The 27,437-nt window shown below is 51.7% G+C and overlaps 1 protein-coding gene across 1 annotated transcript; it reads left to right on the top strand.

The window, feature by feature from the left end:
* Positions 1-1,913: 1,913 nt before the first annotated feature.
* Positions 1,914-26,501, top strand: POFUT1 (protein O-fucosyltransferase 1). The gene is made up of 7 exons (XM_060233179.1): positions 1,914-2,067; positions 4,140-4,261; positions 5,538-5,720; positions 9,327-9,439; positions 17,239-17,431; positions 20,528-20,770; positions 24,720-26,501. Exons 1-7 carry the CDS (start codon positions 1,947-1,949, stop codon positions 24,906-24,908), a joined length of 1,164 nt encoding a protein of 387 aa, XP_060089162.1. The 5' UTR covers positions 1,914-1,946; the 3' UTR covers positions 24,909-26,501.
* The last annotated feature ends 936 nt before the right edge of the window (positions 26,502-27,437 follow it).

Genomic DNA, 27,437 nt, shown 5'->3' with positions numbered 1-27,437 from the left:
AGAGGAGGCGGCTGAGAGGTGATAGGATCACCATCTTCAAGTCCTTGAAGGGCTGTTATAGAGGATGGGGTGGAATTGTTTTCTGTGGCCCCAGAATGTAGGACCAGAACCAATGGGTTGAAAGTAAATCAAAAGAGTTTCCAGCTCAACATTAGGAAGAACTTCCTGACCATTAGAATCATAGAATCACAGAGCTGGAAGGGACCTCCAGGGTCATCTAGTCCAAACTCCTGCACAATGCAGGAAACTCAAATACCTCCCCCTAAATTCGCAGGATCTTAATTCCTGTCATATGGTCATCTAGCCGCTACTGAAAAACCTCCAAGGAAGGAGAGCCCACCACCTCCCAAGGAGGAAGCCTGTTGCACTGAGGAACCGCTCTAATGATCGGGACGTTCTTCAGAGTGGTTCCTCAGTGGAACAGGCTTCCTCGGGAGGTGGTGGGCTCTCCTTCCTTGGAGGTTTTTAAACAGAGGCTAGATGGCCATCTGACAGCAATGAGGATCCTGCGAATTTAGGGGGAGATATTTGTGAGTTCCCTGCATTGTGCAGGGGGTTGGACTAGATGACCCTGGAGGTCCCTTCTAACTCTGGGATTCTATGAACTTCCTGACCGTTAGAGCGGTTCCTCAGTGGAACAGGCTTCCTCCTTGAGAGGTGGTGGGCTCTCCTTCCTTGGAGGTTTTTCAACAGAGGCTGGATGGCCCTCTGACAGCAATGAAGATCCTGTGAATATAGGGGAGATATTTGTGAGTTCCCTGCATTGTGCAGGGGGTTGGACTAGATGACCCTGGAGGTCCCTTCCAACTCTAGGATTCTATGAACTTCCTGACCGTTAGAGCGGTTCCTCAGTGGAACAGGCTTCCTCGGGAGGTGGTGGGCTCTCCTTCCTTGGAGGTTTTTCAACAGAGGCTAGATGGCCATCTGACAGCAATGAGGATCCCGTGAATTTAGGGGGAGGTGTTTGTGAGTTCCCTGCATTGTGCAAGGGATTGGACTAGATGACCCTGGAGGTTACTTCCAACTCTGTGATTCTATGAACTTCCTGACCGTTAGAGCGGTTCATCAGTGGAACAGGCTTCCTCCTTGAGAGGTGGTGGGCTCTCCTTCCTTGGAGGTTTTTAAAGAGGCTAAATGGCCCTCTGACAGCAATGAAGATCCTGTGAATTTAGGGGGAGGTGTTTGTGAGTTCCCTGCATTGTGCAAGGGGGTTGGACTAGATGACCCTGGAGGTCCCTTCCAGCTCTAGGATTCTTGCGCTGCTTCCTGAATGTCTCCTTCGGCTGACTGCACTGACTCACCCTATTGCAATCTTCGCGGCGTCCAACTGGAAAAGGTGCAGTATAAGTCACAGAAACAAACACCCCAATGCATAAGAGCCCCATGAGGTCGCAGCCTGCCCTCCCCAGGCTCCGCCTCCCCAAATTTCCAGGAATTTCCCAAACTGGAGTTGGCAACTCCATCTACTGATGCGGAGGGGGGCTTGGATGGGTCCAATGGCGCCCCCCCCCTTCGTGGTCCCTCCTCAGCCTTCCCCCCCCCAGCCCGCGCATGCGCACTCCCGCCTCTCTCACCGCCGCCTCGCGAGTGGCTCCTCTCCGGCGCCCTCAGACGCGAAGGGAGGGGGAAGGCCCTTTGGGACCCGCGGCGGCGGCGGGCGCCCCATGGCCGGAGACGGCGCTGGCGAAGGGGAGCCGCGCGGGGAGAAGAGGCAGAAGCGGCGTCCCCACAGCTGCCCCTGTTCGGCTCGCGCCCCTCCAGGCCTCCATGGCGCCACTTCCGGCCCGCGCCGGAAGTCACCCCGGCCTGCCCGACCGCCTCGCGCCAGGGGCCCCGCCTCTCCGCGCGGGGCACGCCGGGTAAGGGCGGCCGGTTGCCATAGGGACGGGGCCTGGCCAGGCCCGCTCGGGAAATACAGTAAATCCGCCTCCTTTGCTGCAGTGAGCATGGCGGGGCTGGGGAGCGGCCTGCGCCTCCTGCCTTTCCTCGCCCTGCTGAGGCCGAGCAGCGGAGACGGAAGCGGCGGCTGGGACCCGGCGGGGTACCTCCTGTATTGCCCCTGCATGGGTGAGGCGGGTTGCCAACCCCCAGGTGGGGGCGGGGGATCTCCCGGGTGGGAGGCCCTCCCCCTGCTTCGGAAAGCGGAGGCGGGGAGGGAAAGGTCTGCTGGGCGCCCCATTAGTCCCTAGGGAGACCAGATCCCATGGGGTATAATGGAGAATTGATCCGTGGGTATCTGGAGCTGGTGGGGGAGGGTGGGGGGGGGGGGTGGATCTGTTTTTTGAGGCAGAGGCACCAAATTTTCAGCACAGCACCCGGTGCCTCTCCTCGAAACAACCCCCAAGCTTCAAAAGGATTGGACCAGGGGGAACAATTATGTGAGCCCCCAAAGGTGGTGCCCCTGTCCCTCATGATTTCCAAGGGAGGGAAGGCATTGAAAAGGTGTGCAGTGGTCCCTTTCTATGGGATGGGCAGCAGTCCCCCTTTGGAGTTCAGTTCTGCTTGTAACAGCCTTGCTCCTGGCTCCACCCCCAAAGTCTCCTGGCTCCACCCCCAAAGTCAGTCCCTTTCTATGGGATGGCCAGAACTCCTCCTTTGGAGTTCAGTTCTGCTTGTTGCAGCCTTGCTCCTGGCTCCACCCCCAAAGTCTCCTGGCTCCACCCCCAAAGTCAGTCCCTTTCTATGGGATGGCCAGAACTCCTCCTTTGGAGTTCAGTTCTGCTTGTTGCAGCCTTGCTCCTGGCTCCACCCCCAAAGTCTCCTGGCTCCACCCCCAAAGTCAGTCCCTTTCTATGGGGTGGCCACAACTCCCTTTGGAGTTCAGTTCTGCTTGTTGCAGCCTTGCTCCTGGCTCCACCCCCAAAGTCTCCTGGCTCCACCCCCAAAGTCAGTCCCTTTCTATGGGGTGGCCACAACTCCCTTTGGAGTTCAGTTCTGCTTGTTGCAGCCTTGCTCCTGGCTCCACCCCCAAAGTCTCCTGGCTCCACCCCCAAAGTCAGTCCCTTTCTATGGGGTGGCCACAACTCCCTTTGGAGTTCAGTTCTGCTTGTTGCAGCCTTGCTCCTGGCTCCACCCCCAAAGTCTCCTGGCTCCACCCCCAAAGTCAGTCCCTTTCTATGGGGTGGCCACAACTCCCTTTGGAGTTCAGTTCTGCTTCTTACAGCCTTGCTCCTGGCTCCAACCCCAAACTCTCCTGGCTCCACCCCCAAAGTTAGTCCCTTTCTATGGGGTGGCCAGAACTCCCTTTGGAGTTCAGTTCTTCTTCTTACAGCCTTGCTCCTGGCTCCACCCCCAAAGTCTCCTGGCTCCACCCCCAAAGTCAGTCCCTTTCTATGGGGTGGCCAGAACTCCCTTTGGAGTTCAGTTCTTCTTCTTACAGCCTTGCTCCTGGCTCCACCCCCAAAGTCTCCAGAATCCCCCAATATTCTTGAACTGGACTTGGCAATGCTACCTGGTCTCCTGCCGGCTTCTGGGTGGAAGAGCCTCAGGAAAGCTTCATGAGGCAGCTCTTGGTGGGCTTGAGCTTTTGAGACTTGGGAAAAAGGCGTTACCAACTCTGGGCTGGGGGATTCCGGGAGGTTTCGGCGGTGGAGCCTGGGGAGAGCAGAGTTTGGGGAGAGGAGGAGTCGCAATGGGGACCCCCGGAGCTAAATGCTTCTCTTTTAAATATATCCTTAGAACACCAGCCTCTTGATTGCGAAACACTGCTTTTTTCAAAGATTTCAGGTTTTCACGGCTGGCAACATCATTAGGGTTTGTAGAATCTTTCGGGCTCAAGTGCCGTGTTCTACTGGAGAAAGTTTTCCTTCCGGACGTTTCGTTCTCAGCTGCGGAGAACATCCTCGGTGGCGTTGCAGCCGGAGCAGGCGCTCTGACCTTTTTGGCTGCTGTGTGTTGAGTGGGGCCAGGGCTGCTGGAGAGCTGCTATTTCTAGGCTGGAGGGGGTGTGGCGAAAGGGCAATTGGTTTGTGGATGTGCCCATTGTTTGGTGGGGCTTCCTGGAAGGGTAGTGGTAAGGAAACTGGCTGTTGAATGTGACCATTGTTCTGTGTTAATTGCTGGGAGGGTTGGAAGGGGTTTTGAAGATAAGGAAGATGGTTGTTGACTGTGCTGTTGACACTGCTTTTGTTTTCCCCAAGGGAGATTTGGGAACCAGGCGGACCATTTTTTGGGCTCCTTGGCATTTGCCAAGATGATCAATCGGACTTTAGCTGTACCCCCCTGGATTGAGTACCGGCATCATAGGCCTCCATATACAAACGTGAGTAGCTTTTTTTATATTTGTGTTTTGCTTTTGCTGTGCCCCGTGGCGCAGAGTGTTAAAGCTGCAGTGCTGCAGTCCTAAGCTCTGCTCGTGACCTGAGTTCGATCCCCGGCGGAAGCTGGGTTTTCAGGTCGCCGGCTCGAGGTTGACTCAGCCTTCCATCTTTCCGAGGTCGGTCAAATGAGGACCCGGCTTGCTGGGGGGGAAGCGTAGATGACTGGGGAAGGCAGTGGCAAACCACCCCGTAAAAAGTCTGCCGTGAAAAAGTTGTGAAAGCAACGTCACCCCAGAGTCGGAAATGACTGGTGCTTGCACAGGGGATCTTTCCTTTCCTTTGCTATGCAAGCAGAGCCGGCGCATGGGAGTAGGCGGGGTAGGCAGCTGTCTAGAGCGCCACCCCACCTGTACGCCTGCTCTCTCCCCTGATGAGCCGGCCCAGGGCTTAGCTATCGCACTCCTTGTGAGGAGCTTGATACGCAAGTGTCAGCTCTCCCCGCCCGCGAACAGGCTTCGTGCAAAGCAAGAAGCCCAATTGGGCCGGGGCTTGCGTACTGCACTCCTTGCAAGTAGCGCAGCACACAAGGGTCAGCTCCCCCCCCCCCCAAATCAGGCTTCCTGCAATGCAAAAACGGTGGCTCAGTGGTAGAGCATCTGCTTGGGAAGCAGAAGGTCCCAGGTTCAATCCCCGGCATCTCCAAAAAAGGGTCCAGGCAAATAGGTGTGAAAAACCTCAGCTTGAGACCCTGGAGAGCAGGGGAGGGACGGTGGCTCAGTGGTAGAGCATCTGCTTGGGAAGCAGAAGGTCCCAGGTTCAATCCCCGGCATCTCCAAAAAAGGGTCCAGGCAGAGAGGTGTGAAAAACCTCAGCTTGAGACCCTGGAGAGCCGTTGCCTGTCTGAGAAGACAATACTGACTTTGATGGACCAGGGGTCTGATTCAATATAAGGCAGCTTCATATGTTCATATGTTGAAAAGCCTGATCAGGTTGGGGCTTGCGTACCCCGCCCGCAATTTTGTTTCTCAAGGTGGGGGGGGACGCTGTGCAGGGGTCTGCCTTTAGTGGTCTTTCGGCCCTGTATGCAAGTCACCTGTTTTCCGCAGCGTGCCCTGCTGCCCAACCGAGAGCACCTCAAACTGAAGTTACTGTCTGCGTTTCTGAAGTCAGATGGCCGACGGTTTATACTTTAGGCGGGTCTGTGGATTGCCTGTGGTCGAACGATGGGGTTTCTCTGTCTGGAGGGGTGGCTTAAACTCCGCTCGCTTCTCGCTGTAGCTGCACGTTCCCTACAAAGACTATTTCAAGCTAGCCCCTCTCCTGGAATATCACCGGGTTATCGCCTTGGAGGAGTTTATGGCGAAGCTGGCTCCGGTCTACTGGCCTCCTGGCAAGAGGGTGGCGTTTTGCTTCGATGCTGCGGCCCAGAGAAGCGCTGATAAAAGGACGTGCCCCATGAAGGTAGGTGCCCTCTTTCCATCCCGCAAGGCCTGGCACAACTGGGGGTATAGAAAACTAGCTGCTCTGAAACCTCTCAGGTTACTCTCGCCTGTTACTGCTACTCCTCGGTACCTTTTATTCTAGATCAGTGTTCCCTCTAAGCTGAGTTAACGTTTCAGGGTCCTGGTATTAACCTTCAAAGCCCTATATGGCCTAGGAGCGACCTATCGGCAGGACCGCCTTGCTCCACAGGTTCCCCAGAGAGCGCTTCGATCAAGTTCTCAAAACCTTTCGGCTGGCCCTGGGCCAGCGGCGTCACTAGGGCGGGGCCAAGGGGGCCATCGGCCCTCCCCCAGAGCATTCTCATTGGCCCCAGGAAGGGGCTGGCCCTGGACAACGGAGCCTCCAGCAGCCCGCCGCATCGCGGCGTGGCTGCCGGGGAGATTTCCCTTCCTCCGGAGGAGAGAGCGGGCAAACTAGCGTGCTTTTGGCAGGGGGCGGGGCTTCTGTGTGCCTTTGGAAGCCTCCGCTGGATATCCGTCCTGAGGCCCGGCGCACCCCCGCCAGCGCGGCCCGGCCTAGAGGTGTGAATGCTGGGAAGCCGGCCGTGCCTCTCGGGCCGCAGCTGCATTTCCGGTCGGTATATCCTCTGATTGTGTGCGGCGCGCTCCTGCGGCCTGCTGGGCCAAACAGGAACCCCGGGAGCCGAGAGGGGTTGTGTGCGGAGGGGGTGACGCAGCCCTCCAAAAGGGGTGATGCCCAATGGGGGGGGGGTGACTTGAACCAGTTACACCCCAGGGTGCAACCCACCCTAGTGACGCCTCTGCCCTGGGCTAAAAGAGGCTAGGCTTAATTCCACTGGAGCCTTCTCGGTGGCAGCCCCGATACTCTGGAACACTCTCCCAGAAGACATCAGGGCCCCACGGGACTTACCGCAGTTCTGCAGGGCCTGCAGGACTGAACTGTTTTGGATGGGATAACAGGGGTGGCCAACAGTAGATCTCCAGGTGTTGTTTTTTTTTTTACCTACAACTCCCATCACCTCCAGCCAGCACGGCCAGTGGCTGGGGCTGATGGGAGTTGTAGGCAAAAAAAAATCTGGAGATCTACCGTTGGCCACCCCTGGGATATAACATCTAACGGGAGAGGGCTGGTGCCACATCTGGTTCTGTCGCGCTTCAGTGCTAACCTGTTGAGAAAGGAAAATATTGCAGGACCCGCCTGAATAGAAGAAGTAGCAGCATTGCAGTTTTATTTGATTGTTCTACTGTTTTAGTATTGCTTGTTGTTTATTAAAACAATAAAAGGATATTCTAGCATGGGGAAAAGTCCAGAAAAGGGCAACTAGAATGATTCAAGTTTGGAACACATTCCCTATGAAGAAAGGTTAAAACGCTTGGGGCTCTTTAGCTTGGAGAAACGTCGACTGCGGGGTGACATGGTAGAGGTTGACAAGATAATGCATGGGATGGAGAAAGTAGAGAAAGAAGTACTTTTCTTCCTTTCTCAGAAGAAGAAGATATTGGATTTATATCCCGCCCTCCACTCCGAAGAGTCGCAGAGCGGCTCACAATCTCCTTTCCCTTCCTCCCCCACAACAAACACCCTGTGAGGTAGATGAAGATATTGGATTTATATCCCCTCCTCCACTCCGAAGAGTCTCAGAGCGGCTCACAATCTCCTTTACCTTCCTCCCCCACAACAGACACCCTGTGAGGTGGGTGGGACTGGAGAGGGTTCTCACAGCAGCTGCCCCTTCAAGGACAGCCTCTGCCAGAGCTATGGCTGACCCAAGGCCATGCTAGCAGGTGCAAGTGGAGGAGTGGGGAATCAAACCCGGTTCTCCCAGATAAGAGCCTGCACACTTAACCACTACACCAAACTGGCTCTCCACAATACGAGAACTCATGGGCATTCAATGAAATTGCTGAGCAGTCAGGTTAAAATAGATAAAAGGAAGTACTTTTTCACCCAAAGGGTGATTAACATGTGGAATTCACTGCCACAGGAGGTGGTGGCGGCTACAAGCATGGCCAGCTTCAAGAGGGGGTTAGATGAAAATATGGAGCAGAGGTCCATCAGTGGCTATTAGCCACTGTGTGTTTGTGTGAGTGTGTGTATATATATATATATATAATCTTTTTGGCCACTGTGTGACACGGAGTGTTGGACTGGATGGGCCATTGGCCTGATCCAACATGACTTCTCTTATGTTCTTATTGTGTATTTTGTGTTGTTAACTGCCTTGAGTCTGCATAGAATACGCCTACTGTAGATTGCTTTAACTCGTACTGTTTAATGGTTGTATCGATCTTATGATTGCAATCATAGTATGCTATGATTTGATGTAAGCCGCCCTGAGCCCGCCTCGGCGGAGAGGACGGGGTATAAATCAAACATATAAATGGAATTAAACGTAAACATCGAATAGGCGGGATATAAATATAGCATAAATAAAATAAATAAGGTGAGCTAGCTCAGTTTTTTAGCCTCTGGCTCACACATTTTGGTCTTAGCTCAGGAAAAATGGTCCAGAGCAAATTAATAGATGCAGGAGCTCACAACTGTAATGCCAATAGTTCACGAAAGTAGAATTTTTGCTCACGGGACTCCGCAATTTAGAGGGAGCGTCCTAGATAACACGCTCTGGAGGTTGTTCTTTTTCAGCTCGTCTTTTTCTCTTCCCCTTTTGACTAGTCCTCTGTCCCTAGAGCTGTGGGTTTGCACTTGTCTTAGGGGACCGTGGGATAAGAACATAAGAGAAGCCATGTTGGATCAGGCCAATGGTCCATCCAGTCCAACCCTCTGTGACACACAGTGGCCAAAAAAAACCCCCAATGCCATCAGGAGGTCCACCAATGGAGCTAGAAGCCCTCCCACTGTGCCCCCCCCCCAAACACCAAGAATACAGAGCATCCCTGCCCCAGGCTGAGAGTTCCAACAATACGCTGTGGCTAATAGCCACTGATGGACCTCTGCTCCATATGTTTATCCAATCCCCTCTTGAAGCTGACTATGCTTGTAGCCGCCACCGCGTCCTGTGGCAGTGAATTCCACGTGTTAATCATCCTTTGGGTGGAGAAGGACTTCCTTTTATCCGTTCTAACCCGACTGCTCAGCAATTTCATGGAATGTCCATGAGTTCTCATATTGTGAGAAAGGAAGAAAAGTCGCTTTCTCTACTTTCTCTATCCCGTGCATAAACCTCTATCATGTCACCCCGCAGTTGACGTTTCTCCAAGCGAAAGAGCCCCAAGCGTTTTAACCTTTCTTCATAGGGAAAGTGTTCCAAACCTTAAATCGTTCCAGTTGCCCTTTTCTGGACTTTCTCCAATGCTATAAGGTCCTTTTTAAGCTGCGGTGACCAGAACTGCACCCAGTATTGCAAATGAGACCGCACCATCGATTTATACAGGGGCATGATGATACTGGCTGATTTGTTATCAGTTCCCTTCCTAATAATTCCCAGCATGGCGTTGGCCTTTTTTACTGCAATCTCACGACATTTGCTGTGCATCAGGAAGGAGCTTGCGGTTTCCCCCGTCAGTCGCGGAATTGCTTGCTCCTCCGGCCTGCCTCCCCCTGGGTCTGCCGCAGTGAATGAGCCAGCTGCCTTTGCTTTTGCAGGACGGAAATCCCTTTGGGCCCTTTTGGGATCAGTTTGACGTGGATTTCGATAGGTCGGAGCTGTTTGGAGGCATCTCCTTCGGTGCCTCTTACAAGGACCACTGGATCCGAAGGTAGCGAGTGCCTCTCGGAGGGCAGGGGGGGGGGGAGGGTGAAGAGAGAAGATGACAACTCCTCTGCGTCCCTTGCAGTTCATTTATGAAATGAACTGGGAAAGATGCACAAGTATCTGCTTTTTCTGCTGACAATGGGAGAAAGATAAGTGGGTTGCCCACTGACTTGAAGCATGTTTAGTGCAACTGATAGAATTTAAAGAAACAATGCAAGTGCCTCAGTGAACAAACGGTACCACTCCTTGTTACATTTTAGCTTTTGAGAGCCAGTTTGGTGTAGGGGTTAAGTGTGCGGACTCTTATCTGGGAGAACCGGGTTTGATTCCCCACTCCTCCCCTTGCAGCTGCTGGAATGGCCTTGGGTCAGCCAGAGCTCTCTTATCTGGGAGAACCGGGTTTGATTCCCCACTCCTCCCCTTGCAGCTGCTGGAATGGCCTTGGGTCAGCCAGAGCTCTCTTGTCTGGGAGAAGGCATTTCTCTCTTTAAAACCCTTCACCAAGCCAACTGGCAACTTGAAGGATGCATTTAAAGTTGTTTTCTTTCCACCTCTCCCTCTCCTCATCTATTTTCCTTCCTGAGAGCCAGTTTGGTGTAGTGGTTAAGTGCGCGCACTCTTATCTGGGAGAACCGGGTTTGATTCCCCACTCCTCCACTTGCACCTGCTGGGATGGCCTTGGGTCAGCCAGAGCTCTCTTATCTGGGAGAACCGGGTTTGATTCCCCGCTCCTCCACTTGCAGCTGCTGGGATGGCCTTGGGTCAGCCAGAGCTCTCTTATCTGGGAGAACCGGGTTTGATTCCCCGCTCCTCCACTTGCAGCTGCTGGGATGGCCTTGGGTCAGCAATAGCTCTGAAAGGGCAGCTGCTGTGAGAGCCCTCTCAGCCCCAGCCACCTCACAGGGTGTCTCTTGTGGGGGAGGGGGATAAAGGAGATTGTGAGCCACTCTGAGATTTGGAGTGGAGGGTGGGATATAAATCCAATATAATATCTTCCTTCCTTCCTTCCTTCCTTCCTTCCTTCCTTCCTTCCTTCCTTCCTTCCTTCCTTCCTTCCTTCCTTCCTTCCTTCCTTCCTTCCTTCCTTCCTCCCTCCCTCCCTCCCTCCCTCCCTCCCTCCCTCCCTCCCTCCCTTCCTTGACTTGCAGCTCTCAAGTGTCTGACATTCATGTCTTGCAGCTCTCAAACATCTGACATTTATTCTATGTGGCTCTTACATTAAGCAAGTTTGGCCACCCCTGCTCTGGAGGATCAACAGCAGGGCATGGAGTCTTTCCCTTGATGTTACCTCCTGGCTCTGGGTTTCAGAGGCTTTGTGCCTCTGAATGTGGAAGTCCTCTTCAGCCTACATGGCTAGTAGCTATTGATAGACTTCTCCTCCATGAGTCTTGTCAAATCCCCTTTTAAAGCCGTTTGTTCCTTTGGCCATCACTGCATCGTCTGCCCTTGAATTTCACAATTTAATCGCTCTCTGTGTAAAGTGGTATTTCCTTTTGTCCACGCTGAACCTCCTGCCCGTCAGCTTCATGGGATGCCTCCAGTTCTAGTACTTTGGGAGAGGGAGAAAAAGCTGACTCCTCATTTTATAAGCCTCTAGCACATCCCTGCTTAGTTGTGAGATGCTATAATGAAGAAAGTAGATTACAGTAGTAGAAGCAAGGCGATAACGCAATGAACAATATACCGGTAGAGTACAACTTTTTATATACGTCGTCTAAAGTTATAGCTGCTTAGTCTTCCGGTTTATAAAGCTGGCTGGTCTCCAGGGCTTTCCTTTTTGTAGAAAAAGGCCAGCAGGAACTCATTTGCATATTAGGCCACTCCCCCTGACATCACCATTGTTTCAGACAGGGCTTATTGGTAGGGGAAAGCCCAGCAGGGACTCATTTGCATATCAGGCCACACACCCCTGACGCCAAGCTGGAACTGCGTTCCGCCTTTAAGAAAAGAAAAGTCTGCTGGTCTCATTTAATAGGGAGGTATGTTTTAAGACTTGTTTTTCTTAGGCGTTCCCCCATCTGCAAGTTCTTAGCAGATGATGTAGAGGATCTGGGGAATTGCTGTAATCCAAAGAATTTGAACAGTTTCAAATCACAGTTTATTATAGCTAAAATGTTTTCGTTATCTGGGATATTACATTTGTGGGTTTTTTTAAACTTTGTATAAGGGGTTTCGAGGAGAATTCTTCTCCTCCCCCCCCCCCATAAAGTACCACCCCATTTAAATGTGAAGGTGAAATCTTAGGGGGAGACTCCCCAGTAAGAAGAAGAGAGTCGCTCTGGAGCATCAGTTCTCTTTCCAAAAAGGAGGAGAGTGTTTGAGGATTAGGACAGGGTGTGGTCTGGGCGGGCCCATAGCCAGGATTTAAAAAGAAGATGATATTGGATTTACATCCCACCCCCCACTCTGAATCTCAGCGTCTCAGAGCAGCTCACAGTCTCCTTTATCTTCCTCCCCCACATCAGACACCCTGTGAGGTGGGTGGGGCTGAGAGAAGTCTCCCAGAAGCTGCCCTTTCAAAGACAACCTCTGCCAGAGCTATGGCTGACCCAAGGCCATTCCAGCAGCTGCAAGTGGAGAAGTGGGGAATCAAACCCGGTTCTCCCAGATAAGAGTACTTGCACCGAAGAAGAAGATATTGGATTTATATTCTGCCCTCCACTCTGAATCTTAGAGTCTCAGAGCAGCTCACAATCTCCTTTATCTTCCATCCCCACAACAGACACCCTGTGAGGTGGGTGGGGCTGGAGAGGGCTCTCCCAGCAGCTGCCCTTTCAAGGACAACCTCTGCCAGAGCTATGGCTGACCCAAGGCAATTCCAGCAGCTGCAAGTGAAGGAGTGGGGAGTCAAACCCGGTTCTCCCAGATAGGAGTCCTTGCACCGAAGAAGATGATGATGATATTGGATTTATATTCCACCCTCCACTCTAAATCTTAAAGTCTCAGAGCAGCTCACAATCTCCTTTAACCTACCCCTTCCAAAAAAAACCCCAGACACCCTGTGAGGTGGGTGGGGCTGAGAGAGCCCTGACAGTAGCTGCCCTTTCAAGGACAACCTCTCCCAGAGTTATGGCTGACCCAAGGCCATTCCAGCAGCTGCAAGTGGAGGAGTGGGGAATCAAACCCGGTTCTCCCAGATAAGAGAGCTCTGGCTGACCCAAGTCCATTCCAGCAGCCGCAAGTGGAGGAGTGGGGAATCATACCCGGTTCTCCCAGATAAGAGAGCTATGGCTGACCCAAGGCCATTCCAGCAGGTGCAAGTGGAGGAGTGGGGAATCATACCCGGTTCTCCCAGATAAGAGAGCTATGGCTGACCCAAGGCCATTCCAGAAGCTGCAAGTGGAGGAGTGGGGAATCAAACCCGGTTCTCCCAGATAAGAGAGCTCTGGCTGACCCAAGGCCATTCCAGAAGCTGCAAGGGGAGGAGTGGGGAATCAAACCCGGTTCTCCCAGATGAGAGAGCTCTGGCTGACCCAAGGCCATTCCAGAAGCTGCAAGTGGAGGAGTGGGGAATCAAACCCGGTTCTCCCAGATGAGAGAGCTCTGGCTGACCCAAGGCCATTCCAGAAGCTGCAAGTGGAGGAGTGGGGAATCAAACCCGGTTCTCCCAGATGAGAGAGCTCTGGCTGACCCAAGTCCATTCCAGCAGCCGCAAGTGGAGGAGTGGGGAATCAAACCCGGTTCTCCCAGATAAGAGAGCTCTGGCTGACCCAAGGCCATTCCAGAAGCTGCAAGTGGAGGAGTGGGGAATCAAACCCGGTTCTCCCAGATGAGAGAGCTCTGGCTGACCCAAGGCCATTCCAGAAGCTGCAAGGGGAGGAGTGGGGAATCAAACCCGGTTCTCCCAGATAAGAGAGCTCTGGCTGACCCAAGGCCATTCCAGAAGCTGCAAGTGGAGGAGTGGGGAATCAAACCCGGTTCTCCCAGATAAGAGAGCTCTGGCTGACCCAAGGCCATTCCAGAAGCTGCAAGGGGAGGAGTGGGGAATCAAACCCGGTTCTCCCGGATAAGAGAGCTCTGGCTGACCCAAGGCCATTCCAGCAGCTGCAAGTGGAGGAGTGGGGAATCAAACCCGGTTCTCCCAGATAAGAGAGCTCTGGCTGACCCAAGTCCATTTCAGCAGCCGCAAGTGGAGGAGTGGGGAATCAAACCCGGTTCTCCCAGATGAGAGAGCTCTGGCTGACCCAAGGCCATTCCAGCAGCCGCAAGTGGAGTGGGAATCAAACCTGGTTCTCCCAGATAAGAGAGCTCTGGCTGACCCAAGGCCATTCCAGCAGCTGCAGGTGGAAAAGTGGGGAATCCAAACCGGTTCTCCCAGATAAGAGAGCTCTGGCTGACCCAAGGCCACTCCAGCAGATGCAAGTGGAGGAGTGGGGAATCAAACCCGGTTCTCCCAGATAAGAGAGCCATGGCTGACCCAAGGCCATTCCAGCAGCTGCAAGTGGAGGAGTGGGGAATCAAACCCGGTTCTCCCAGATAAGAGAGCTCTGGCTGACCCAAGGCCATTCCAGAAGCTGCAAGTGGAGGAGTGGGGAATCAAACCCGGTTCTCCCAGATAAGAGAGCTCTGGCTGACCCAAGGCCATTCCAGAAGCTGCAAGGGGAGGAGTGGGGAATCAAACCCGGTTCTCCCGGATAAGAGAGCTCTGGCTGACCCAAGGCCATTCCAGCAGGTGCAAGTGGAGGAGTGGGGAATCAAACCCGGTTCTCCCAGATAAGAGAGCTCTGGCTGACCCAAGGCCATTCCAGCAGCTGCAAGTGGAGGAGAGGGGAATCAAACCCGGTTCTCCCAGATAAGAGAGCTCTGGCTGACCCAAGGCCATTCCAGCAGCTGCAAGTGGAGGAGAGGGGAATCAAACCCGGTTCTCCCAGATAAGAGAGCTCTGGCTGACCCAAGGCCATTCCAGCAGCTGCAAGTGGAGGAGTGGGGAATCAAACCCGGTTCTCCCAGATAAGAGTCCGCGCACGTCACCACTGCAGCGAACTGGAAGGGGCAGAGGCTCCTGCTGGAAACCCTTCCCATGCAAATTTTGGGGGAGGGAGGGGTGGCCCCCAGCCTCTCAGCTTTGCATCCTGGGGAGGGGAGGAAGGAAGGTCAGGGGCCGGTCCCTCACCGGTCCCCCTTTAGCTACAGGCCTGGGTGTGGGCCACAGGGGGCACTAGGGTGTGGTGAGACTGCCTGTTGGGATCTTTCAGCTGCTCTGTGAACATTCCGTTTACTACTTTAAGGCAATTGCTCAGCAGTCCCATAGCCCCATAGATGTCATGGCTCTTTCTCTGGAGCTGGGGTCCACAAAATGGTGCCCGTGGGTGCCACAGCGCTCTCCATCTTTTTGCTTGGCACTTGCCAAGTGTTTTTAGGAAGCGGGTGGGGCCAGGCAGGGCTTTCGCCGACAAACGGTCCCTATGGGCAGCTGGAGATTTGAGAGCCAGTTTGGTGTAGTGGTGAAGTGCTTGGACTCTTATGTGGGAAAACCGGGTTTGAGTCCCCCACTTGGCCTTGGGTCAGCCATAGCTCTGGCAAAAGTTGTCCTTGAAAGGGCAGCTGCTGGGAGAGCTCTCTCCGGCCCCACCCACCTCACAGGGTGTCTTGTGGGGGAGGAACGTAAAGGTAAAGGAGACTGCAGGCCGCTCTGAGACTCTGTCCTTGAAAGGGCAGCTGCTGGGAGAGCCCTCTCCAGCCCCACCCACCTCGCAGGGTGTCTGTTGTGGGGGAGGAAGGTAAAGGAGACTGTAGGCCGCTAGGAAACTCTGTCCTTGAAAGGACAGCTGCGTGTCTGTTGTGTGTGTGTGTGGGGGGGGAAGGTAAAGGAGATTGTAACCGCTCTGGGACTCTGAGATTCAAAGTATAGTAAAAGGAAAGGAAAGGTCCCCTGTGCAAGCACCAGTCGTTTCCGACTCGAGTGACGTTGCATTCACAATGTTTTCACGGCAGACTTTTGACGGGGTGGTTTGCCATTGCCTTCCCCAGTCATCTACACTTCCCCGCCAGCAAGCTGGGCACTCATTTGACCGACCTCGGTAGGATGGAAGGCTGAGTCAACCTCAAGCCTGCTACCTGAAAACCCAGCTTCCACCAGGGATCGAACTCAGGTTGTGAGCAGAGCTTAGGACTGCAGTACTGCAGCTTTAACACTCTGCGCCACGGGGCTCTTCTCAAAGTATAGGGCGGGATATAAATCCAATATCATCCTCCTTCTCCTCCTCCTTCTTTTACTTCTTTCTTCCTTCTTCTTCCTTCTTTCTCCCTTCTTTCTTTCCTCTTCCTTCTTCTTCTGCTTTGCCAGCACCTGCCGCCACAGTGCTTCATTGTGTGACCAAAGATTAGGTGTGCCAACCGTTTTGCGGCCAGGTCCACCACTCTGTGCCAGAACTCCAAAGGTGCCCACAGGGTGAAATGTGCCAGGGGACCAACTCCCCTAGAGTGTCTTCCAAGGGGTTCTTTCCCCCCTAAGAATGCTCTACAAAAATGGGCACAAAATCTGGGAAAGCCTATTGAGTTATAGCAGTGGTCACGAATGTGGCAGGTGAATTATAAAATTAAAGCGGTGAATTTTTGAGAGAATCTTTTTAAAATGTTCCACAGGTGGCACGTAACAACGGTACCGTTAATAAAAATAGATCCTAGTTTATCCCCAATATGTTGGAAGTGTGGGAAAAAAATTGGCACTTACTTTCACATATGGTGGACATGTAAAGTAGCCAAAAAAATATTGGACGGAAATTTATGACATTTTGAGAGAAATTGTTAAAATTGGATGTCAGTTTAAACTGGAAGTAATGCTGCTTTCAATGATAAGTAAAGAGATCTCTAAAGATGATATATATATATATGGTAAGCTACATTCTTGCTGTGGCAAGAATTTTGTATGCTAAACACTGGAGACAGACGAAATGCCCTAATCTAGAAGATGTGATAGATAAGATTTTTCAAGCAGTAGAAGCGGATGTATTGACGGCAATTATTAATGGGAAACCTAAAGCACAGTAAAAAAGTAAAAAAAGGGAAAAGTAAAAAAGGGAAAAGTTTTATATGTGGTTTGAAAGCAGAGGTGAAAAAGAAGGAAAAGAGGGAGTAACAGGTGTAACCAAAATCTAACGAAATTGAAGAATTTAAGGTTTGATAGAAATAATGATGTATAGAAATGGACTGGTAAATACCCAAAAATGGATGTATCCAGCCTTCCTCTCTGTGCTTTTCTTTCTTCTTTCTTTCTTTCTTTCTTTCTTTCTTTCTTTCTTTCTTTCTTTCTTTCTTTCTTTCTTTCTTTCTTTCTTTCTTTCTTTCTTTCTTTCTTTCTTTCTTTCTTTCTTTCTTTCTTTCTTTCTTTCTTTCCTTTCTTTCTTTCCTTTCTTTCTTTCTTTCCTTTCTTTCTTTCCCTTTTTATTCTGGTTTGAGATTATTTGGCAAGGAGATATAGTTATGTAATAAGGAACTGGTGTAATGAAATTCTGCTATTGTATTATTTAATTTTTTTTCCTAATAAACCTTTAAACTTTTTTTTAAAAAAAGAAGAATGCTCTACAGATGAAGGATCTGAAGCCATTCTCTCAGCTTCATTTGTCGTGGAGATTATGCAGAAATTCACACTATTCCGGTGGCCTACGTTTTTGTTACCGTACTGTGTAGCCCGTGCCCGCTTTCGGTCGTGCGTTGGCGTTTGCTTGGCTTGCTTGATACCCGTTGCGCAGAACCGTTTCGCCTCCCTGCTTAGCTCAGGCGATCGGATGGGGCCTCCAGGCCTTCCCTCGCATTTGCGGAACAGCTGAAACCCCCGTCTCACTTCCTTTTTCGTCCTGTTAGGTTTCCGCCCTCTGAATACCCTGTCGTGGCCCTCCCGGGTGCACCAGCCCAGTTTCCCGTTCCGGAGGAGTACCAGCCTCTGCACCGGTTTATGGTGTGGTCTGACGCCCTGGTGGACAAGGCGGAGTCCTACATCAGCTCCTTCCTCGTCAGGCCCTACGTGGGAATACATCTCCGGCTGGGCTCCGACTGGGTAAAGCTCTTCACTTCTGCTTGGGGTGGGGAGGTGGGGTGGAGGAATTTATTCGGCCATTCCCATAAAACAGTATACAAATTGACTTGCAAACTGAGAAAAGAAGACGATGATACTGACTTTATATCCCGTCCTTCACTCCGAATCTCAGAGTGGCTTACAATCTCTTTTACCTTCCTCCCCCCACGACGGACACCCTGTGAGTGGGTGGGGCTGAGAGAGCTCTCCCAGAAGCTGCCCTTTCAAGGATAGAGTCTCAGAGTGGCCTACAATCTCCTTCACCTTCCTCCCCCACAACAGACACCCTGTGAGATAGATGAAGATATTGGATTTATATCCCGCCTCCACTCCAAAGAGTCTCAGAGCGGCTCACAATCTCCTTTCCCTTCCTTCCCCACAACAGACACCCTGTGAGGTAGATGAAGATATTGGATTTATATCCCGCCCTCCACTCCGAAGAGTCTCAGAGAGGATCACAATCTCCTTTCCCTTCCTCCCCCACAACAGACACCCTGTGAGGTAGATGAAGATATTGGATTTATATCCCGCCCTCCACTCCGAAGAGTCTCAGAGAGGATCACAATCTCCTTTCCCTTCCTCCCCCACAACAGACACCCTGTGAGGTAGATGAAGATATGGGATTTATATCCCGCCCTCCACTCCGAAGAGTCTCAGAGAGGCTCACAATCTCCTTTCCCTTCCTCCCCCACAACAGACACCCTGTGAGGTACATGAAGATATATATCCCGCCCTCCACTCCAAAGAGTCTCAGAGCAGCTCACAATCTCCTTTCCCTTCCTCCCCCACAACGGACACCCTGTGAGGTGGGTGGGGCTGAGAGAGCTCTCCCAGAAGCTGCCCTTTCAAGGAGAACTCTGCGAGAGCTATGGCTGACCCAAGGTCATTCCAGCAGCTGCAAGTGGAAGAGTGGGGAATCAAACCCGGTTCTCCCAGATAAGAGTCCAAACACTTCACCACCACACCAACCCATTCCAGTCCAACACTCCTTGTAGGAACTTTCAAAGTGCCAAAGCCCTCTTTATCAGAGTTCTGACTTGGATTCTTGGAAGCTCATACCCCCAAAAATCATTGACTTGGAGGTGACCTTCAGTTACTTGTTGGTCTCTTAAGAAGCGTCTGGACTTGAGTCTAGCTAATGTTTTAGGAAAGATCACAATCCCCAGCCCCTTTTCTTGCCATGTGAATGGAAAGGGAATCCATTTGTCTCCCTCTCGTCTCCTGCCTGCTGGTGAAGAACGTTGTGTTGCTTTGTGTTACTCTTCCCTGGTTGTGGTGCTATACGTGTTTGGAGACCAAGTCCTATGAGGAAAGGTTGAAGGAGCTGGGCATGTTTAGCCTGGAGAGGAGCTAGCTGAGAGGTGATAGGATCACCATCTTCAAGTACTTGAAGGGCTGTCCTATAGAGGATGGGGTGGAATTGTTTTCTGTGGCCCTAGAAGGCAGGACCAGAACCAATAGGTTGAAATTAAATCAAAAGAGTTTCTGGCTCAACATTAGGAAGAATTTCCTGACCATTAGAGCAATTCCTCAGTGGAACAGGCTTCCTCCTCGGGATGTGGTGGGCTCTCCTTCCTTGGAGGTTTTTCAGCAGAGGCTAGATGGCCATCTGACAGCAATGAAGATCCTGTGAATTTAGGGGGAGGCGTTTGTGAGTTTCCTGCATTGTGCAGAGGATTGGACTAGATGAAGAAAGGTTGAAGGAGCTGGGGATGTTTAGCCTGGAGAGGAGGCAGCTGAGAGGTGATAGGATCACCATCTTCAAGGACTTGAAGGGCTGTCATATAGAGGATGGGGTGGAAATGTTTTCTGTGGACCCAGAAGGCAGGACCAGAACCAGTGGGTTGAAATTAAATCAAAAAAGTTTCCAGCTCAACATTAGGAAGAACTTCCTGACTGTAGAGCGATTCCTCAGTGGAACAGGCTTCGTCCTTGGGAGGTGGTGGGCTCTCCTTCCTTGGAGGTTTTGAAACAGAGGCTAGATGGCCATCTGACATGACTATTTAAAGATCTAATATGGCCTCCTATTAAAGCCTTTATATACTATAACGGGGTGGCCAACGGTAGCTCTCCAGATTTTATTTTTGCCTTCAACTCCCATCAGCCCCAGCCGTTGGCCATGCTGGTTGGGGCTGATGAGAGTTGTAGGCAAAAAAAAAACATCTGGAGAGCTATCGTTGGCCACCCCTGCTATGATATTCTTTCTTAATGTTGTTATCCTATCTTACCAGTTTCATCTGCTATAGAATATATCCCCCTCAACAGGTTCAAAGTACAACAACCTGCTCGCTCAATCAGTTTACATGAAGCATTTGCATGCAAGACATAAAATAAGCAGAATATAACCTCATTAGGGCCATTATGAAGTTTTCATTCTAGCATTTGTTATCGTATACCATGCTACAAGCTGCACGTTTAGTTGTGGTTAGCACAGAGGTGAGTTTTGATCCGTTATATGTCAGCATTTTGCCACAAAAAGCCTGAGGATAAGAAGAAGCAGAAGATGATCTTGGATTTATATCCCGCCCTCCACTCCGAAGAGTCTCAGAGCGGCTCACAATCTCCTTTCCCTTCCTCCCCCACAACAGACACCCTGTGAGGTAGATGAAGATATTGGATTTAAATCCCGCCCTCCACTCTGAAGAGTCTCAGAGCGGCTCACAATCTCCTTTCCCTTCCTCCCCCACAACAGACACCCTGTGAGGTAGATGAAGATATTGGCTTTATATCCCGCCCTCCACTCCAAAGAGTCTCAGCGCGGCTCACAATCTCCTCTACCTTCCTACCCCACAACAGACACCCTGTGAGGCGGGTGGGGCTGAGAGTGCTGTCACAGCAGCTGCCTTTTCAAGGACAACCTCTGCCAGAGCTATGGCTGACCCAAGGCCACGCTAGCAAGTGCAAGTGGAGGAGTGGGGAATGAAACCTGGTTCTCCCAGATAAGAGTCTGCACACTTCACCACTGCACCAAACATTTTGGAAGTGAGCCAACCATTATTGCCTAGGGATAGCTACAGTGCTTTCTGTCTGTCCTCTGTTTTGGGTTTTGTCTCTTCACCCTTTCTCTTCCTCCGTTAGAAAAACGCGTGCAATATGTTGAAGGACGGCACGGCCGGGTCTCACTTAATGGCTTCGCCTCAGTGCGTGGGCTATGACCGCAACACCGCTGCACCGCTCACCATGGACATGTGTCTGCCAGACCTCAAGGAGATCCAGCGCGCTCTCAAGCTCTGGGTGGAGGCGATCGAAGCGAAAGCCGTGTACGTTGCCAGCGATTCTGAGCCCTACACCAATGAGATACAGCAACTCTTCAACGGGAAGGTAGTGTGTTCCCCGGGTGAGCTCGAGGGGTTTTGACAGGTGTGTTTTCCCCCTAGGCTTGGACGTTTCCCATCTTCTCTAGCCATACATGCTCCTTTGCTCACTGCCCTTTCAAGATTACAAACGTTCGCCCTGACCTGGATAGTCAAGGCAGGCCTGATCTCATCATACCCTGGAAGCTCAGCAGGGTTGACTCTGGCAAGTACTTGGATGGGAGACCTCCTTGGAATACAAGCAGTCGGGAGGCGGGGACAAGCTTCATCCAGCCACCTTCCTGAATATTCTCCAGGCCCCCAGTAGGGGTCAGTCATCAGAGGTCACCAAGACTTCTAGGTGCACACACAGACATAAGAACATCAGAGAAGCCCTGTTGGATCAGACCAGTGGCCCCTCCAGTCCAACACTCTGTGTCACATAAGAGAAGCCCTGTTGGATCAGGCCAATGGCCCCTCCAGTCCAACACTCTGTGTCACATAAGAGAAGCCCTGTTGGATTAGGCCAATGGCCCCTCCAGTCCAACACTCTGTGTCACATAAGAGAAGCCCTGTTGTATCAGGCCAATGGCCCCTCCAGTCCAACACTCTGTGTCACATAAGAGAAGCCCTGTTGGATCAGGCCAATGGCCCCTCCAGTCCAACACTCTGTGTCACATAAGAGAAGCCCTGTTGGATCAGGCCAGTGGCCCATCCAGTCCAACACTCTGTGTCACATAAGAGAAGCCCTGTTGGATCAGGCCAGTGGCCCCCTCCAGTCCAACACTCTGTGTCACATAAGAGAAGCCCTGTTGGATCAGACCAGTGGCCCCTCCAGTCCAACACTCTGTGTCACATAAGAGAAGCCCTGTTGGATCAGGCCAATGGCCCCTCCAGTCCAACACTCTGTGTCACATAGGAGAAGCCCTGTTGGATCAGACCAGTGGCCCCTCCAGTCCAACACTCTGTGTCACATAAGAGAAGCCCTGTTGGATCAGGCCAGTGGCCCATCCAGTCCAACACTCTGTGTCACATAAGAGAAGCCCTGTTGGATCAGGCCAATGGCCCCTCCAGTCCAACACTCTGTGTCACATAAGAGAAGCCCTGTTGGATCAGGCCAATGGCTCCTCCAGTCCAACACTCTGTGTCACATAAGAGAAGCCCTGTTGGATCAGGCCAATGGCCCCTCCAGTCCAACACTCTGTGTCACATAAGAGAAGACCTGTTGGATCAGGCCAATGGCCCTTCCAGTCCAACACTCTGTGTAACATAAGAGAAGCCATGTTGGATCAGGCCAATGGCCCCTCCAGTCCAACACCCTGTGTCTCTTAAGAACATAAGAGAAGCGCTGGTGGATCAGGCCAATAGCCCATCCAGTCCAACACTCTGTGTCACATAAGAACATAAGTGAAGCCCTGTTGGATCAGGCCAGTGGCCCATCCAGTCCAACACTCTGTGTCACATAAGAGAAGCCCTGTTGGATCAGACCAGTGGCCCCTCCAGTCCAACACTCTGTGTCACATAAGAACATAACAGAACCCATGTTGGATCAGGCCAATGGCCCATCCAGTACAACACTCTGTGTCACATAAGAGCATAACAGAACCCATGTTGGATCAGGCCAATGGCCCATCCAGTCCAACACTCTGTGTCACATAGGAGAATCCCTGTTGGATCAGACCAGTGGCCCCTCCAGTCCAACACTCTGTGTCACATAAGAGAAGCCCTGTTGGATCAGGCCAGTGGCCCATCCAGTCCAACATTCTGTGTCACATAAGAGAAGCCCTGTTGGATCAGGCCAATGGCCCCTCCAGTCCAACACTCTGTGTCACATAAGAGAAGCCCTGTTGGATCAGGCCAATGGCCCCTCCAGTCCAACACTCTGTGTCACATAAGAGAAGACCTGTTGGATCAGGCCAATGGCCCTTCCAGTCCAACACTCTGTGTAACATAAGAGACGCCATGTTGGATCAGGCCAATGGCCCCTCCAGTCCAACACCCTGTGTCACTTAAGAACATAAGAGAAGCGCTGGTGGATCAGGCCAATAGCCCATCCAGTCCAACACTCTGTGTCACAGAAGAACATAAGAGAAGCCATGTTGGATCAGGCCAGTGGCCCCTCCAGTCCATCACTCTGTGTCACATAAGAACATAAGAGAAGCCCTGTTGGATCAGGCCAATGGCCCCTCCAGTCCAACACTGTGTCACATAAGAACATAAGAGAAGCCATGTTGGATCAGGCCAGTGGCCCATCCAGTCCAACACCCTGTGTCACTTAAGAACATAAGAGAAGCGCTGGTGGATCAGGCCAATAGCCCATCCAGTCCAACACTCTGTGTCACAGAAGAACATAAGAGAAGCCATGTTGGATCAGGCCAGTGGCCCCTCCAGTCCATCACTCTGTGTCACATAAGAACATAAGAGAAGCCCTGTTGGATCAGGCCAATAGCCCCTCCAGTCCAACACTCTGTGTCACATAAGAACATAAGAGAAGCGCTGGTGGATCAGGCCAATAGCCCATCCAGTCCAACACTCTGTGTCACAGAAGAACATAAGAGAAGCCATGTTGGATCAGGCCAGTGGCCCCTCCAGTCCATCACTCTGTGTCACATAAGAACATAAGAGAAGCCCTGTTGGATCAGGCCAATAGCCCCTCCAGTCCAACACTCTGTGTCACATAAGAACATAAGAGAAGCGCTGGTGGATCAGGCCAATAGCCCATCCAGTCCATCACTCTGTGTCACATAAGAACATAAGAGAAGCCATGTTGGATCAGGCCAATGGCCCCTCCAGTCCAACACTCTGTGTCACATAAGAACATAAGAGAAGCGCTGGTGGATCAGGCCAGTGGCCCATGCAGTCCAACACTCTGTATCACACAGTGGCCAATACACACACAAACACACACTGTGGCTAATAGCCACTGATGGACCTCTGCTCCATATTTTTATCTAAACCCCTCTTGAAGCTGGCTATGCTTGTAGCCGCCACCACCTCCTGTGGCAGTGAATTCCACATGTTAATCACCCTTTGGGTGAAGAAGGACTTCCTTTTATCCGTTCTAACCTGACTGCTCAGCAATCTCATTGAATGCCCACAAGTTCTTGTATTGTGAGAAAGGGAGAAAAGTACTTCTTTCTCTACCTTCTCAATCCCATGCATTATCTAGGTGCACACACAGACTTACTTTCTTTCTTTCTTTCTTTCTTTCTTTCTTTCTTTCTTTCTTTCTTTCTTTCTTTCTTTCTTTCTTTCTTTCTTTCTTTCTTTCTTTCTTTCTTTCTTTCTTCCTTCCTTCCTTCCTCCCCCCCCCCTCCGTCTCCATCTCTCTGTGTCTCTCACACACACACACTCATTCACATACACACACACAAATATACTGGAAAAAAACACACACAGGGAGAGACACAAATATACCGAAAAACAAACAAATGTCCCATTTCTGCGGCTCCTTGTTAGTTAAATCTGCAGCATGCATTGTTTGTTTATTCTATTTTAGTTACAACGTTTATATCCTGCCTTCTACCACCACGAGGGCCCCCAAAGCGGCTAAGAAATTAAAAGCATACATCTGGGTGGCCAGCAATAGCTCTCCAGATGTTTGGGGGTTTTTTGCCTACAACTCCCATCAGCCCCAGCCATTGGCCATGCTGGCTGGGGCTGATGGGAGCTGTAGGCAAAAAAAAAAAAACATCTGGAGAGCTACCGTTGGCCGCCCCCGGCATACATGATGACATCACATTGCAAAACCCTTAAAATCAGCCTCTCCCCAAACAAACATCATTCAAAAAAATTAAAAACTGTTCACGTTTAATTCTGGGTAATGCTGGGTATAAGTATGTTCAGAGGTCCTGAAGGAGAATGATGGGATGGAGAAACTTGTCGGAAGCAGGTCAAATGGAAACGGATGGTTGCAGAGCCTCCCGGCGGTCACATCCGAATCTTCGTGCTCCCCTCCTTTTCTCTCTCTCTCCCAGGTCAAAGTGGTGTCCCTGCAGCCTGACGTGGCCCAGATAGACTTGTACATCCTCGGCCGGTCTGACCATTTCATCGGGAACTGCGTCTCTTCCTTTACCGCCTTTGTGAAGCGGGAGCGCGACGTGCACGGGAGACCGTCCTCCTTTTTCGGCATGGACCACCCCCCCAAGCCGCGGGACGAGCTATAGCCTACGGAGGGAGGACGGCCCGCCACTTCCCTTCAGTCCTCCGGTGATGCACAACTGGAATCGACACTGGGCTCTGCGGAAAGCGGGTTCTCTGCACATCTGGACAAAGCTGGGTAGCGGATCGCCACTCGACGCCAGCGGCTGAAACCAGAAAGCGGGGAGGGGGAGTTCTTCTCGCTGCTGGAGAGAAACCACCCAATCTGTTCAACTCGCTACTTGATTCTCCTCCTTCCCTTTTCTTGACTGCTTTGCTACTCCTTCCGGGACTGGGTTCCCCGGTTGGCGTTTTCTTACTACACAGTATTCCCAGCCTGCTCTTCTCTAGGAATCGAATTCATTCCAAATTAGGCGATTGACTGACTAACCGAACATACCTCCAGTGTTTCAGCTTGCTGATCTCGGAAAAACGGATTGCGGTCTCCTTCACTAACAGCAAGAAGTGTGAAATCATTGAGTCTGCACAGGTATTACTCCTACTAACACCCCGGCCTGCTGGATCCGCTGGCGTCTGCCACACCGAGGGAGCAGGAGGTTAAATGCATTTGGGGAGGAGGAGGGCTAAATATTCTTTGAGCTAGTTGGGTGTAGTGGTGAAGTGTGCGGACTCTTATCTGGGAGAACCGGGTTTAATTCCCCACTCTTCCGCTTTCACCTGCTAGCATGGCCTTGGGTCAGCCAGAGCTCTCTTATTTGGGAGAACCAGGTTTGATTCCCCACTCCTCCACTTGCAGCTGCTGGAATGGCCCTGGGTCAGCCAGAGCTCTCTTATCTGGGAGAATCGGGTTTGATTCCCCACTCCACCACTTGCAGCTGCTGGAATGGCCTTGGGTCAGCCAGAACTCTGGCAGAGGTTGTCCTTGAAAGGGCAGCTGCTGTGAGAGCCCTCTCCGGCCCCACCCACCTCACAGGGTGTCTGTTGTGGGGGAGGAAGGGAAAGGAGATTGTTGAGCTGCTCTGAGATTCGGAGTGGAGGGCGGGATGTAAATGATGATGATGATGATATTGGATTTATATCCCACCCGCCACTCCGAAGAGTCTCAGAGCGGCTCACAATCTCCTTTCCCTTCCTCCCCCACAACAGACACCCTGTGAGGTGGGTGGGGCTGAGAGGGCTCTCACAGCAGCTGCCCTTTCAAGGACAACCTCTGCCAGAGCTCTGGCTGACCCAAGGCCATGCTAGCAGGTGCAAGTGGAGGAGTGGGGAATCAAACCCGGTTCTCCCAGATAAGAGAGCTCTGGCTGACCCAAGGCCATTCCAGCAGCTGCAAGTGGAGGAGTGGGGAATCAAACCCGGTTCTCCCAGATAAGAGAGCTCTGGCTGACCCAAGGCCATTCCAGCAGGTGCATGTGGAGGAGTAGGGAATCAAACCCGGTTCTCCCAGATAAGAGTCCGCACAATTCACCACTACACCAAAGGCGATTGTGAGCCGCTCTGAGTCTCTGATTCACAGAGAAGGGCGGGGTATAAATCTGCAGTCTTCTTCCTCTTCTTCATTTCCTATCGTGAGAGATGTTTTTATAGCAGCTTTGTTGCATTTTGCGTCACTTGCAGTCCAAACACTGTATGCAATAAAAGAAAAATGGAACTCAGAATTGCAGCCTGGAAACCTTAGGGGAAAAACAAGTGTCTAGCAGCACCATAAAGACTGGGTTTCGTGGGTCTGCTGGAAACATGTCGTTTGAAAATATCATAAATCACTTTGGATTGCATCCAAAGGCTCTGTCGTGCTAATGGTGGAGGTTTCCACTGGTAAAAGGCTCTGCTTACCAGCAGGATGGAACTTCTGCCTCTGGAGAGCCAGTTTGGTGTAGTGGTTAAGTGTGCGGACTCCTATCTGGGAGAACCAGGTTTGATTCCTCACTCCTCCATAGCCCATCCAGTCCAACACTCTGTGTCACACAGTGGCCAAACAAAAAACACCCCAGGTGCCATCAGGAGGTCCAGCAGTGGAGCCAGGACACTAGAAGCCCTCCCACTGTTGCCCCCCCCCAAGCACCAAGAATACAGAGCATCACTGCCCCAGACAGAAGAACATAAGAGAAGCCCTGTTGGATCAGGCCAGTGGCCCCTCCAGTCCAACACTGTGTCACATAAGAACATAAGAGAAGCCATGTTGGATCAGGCCAGTGGCCCATCCAGTCCAACACTCTGTGTCACAGAAGAACATAAGAGAAGCCCTGTTGGATCAGGCCAGTGGCCCCTCCAGTCCAACACTCTGTGTCACATAAGAACATAAGAGAAGCCCTGTTGGATCAGGCCAGTGGCCCCTCCAGTCCAACACTGTGTCACATAAGAACATAAGAGAAGCCATGTTGGATCAGGCCAGTGGCCCATCCAGTCCAACACTCTGTGTCACAGAAGAACATAAGAGAAGCCCTGTTGGATCAGGCCAGTGGCCCCTCCAGTCCAACACTGTGTCACATAAGAACATAAGAGAAGCCATGTTGGATCAGGCCAGTGGCCCATCCAGTCCAACACTCTGTGTCACAGAAGAACATAAGAGAAGCCCTGTTGGATCAGGCCAGTGG

This window comes from Heteronotia binoei, chromosome 2 (assembly GCF_032191835.1).
Source record: "Heteronotia binoei isolate CCM8104 ecotype False Entrance Well chromosome 2, APGP_CSIRO_Hbin_v1, whole genome shotgun sequence".
Lineage (NCBI taxonomy): Eukaryota > Metazoa > Chordata > Lepidosauria > Squamata > Gekkonidae > Heteronotia > Heteronotia binoei.
This window is presented reverse-complemented; position numbering and strand designations above follow the sequence as displayed.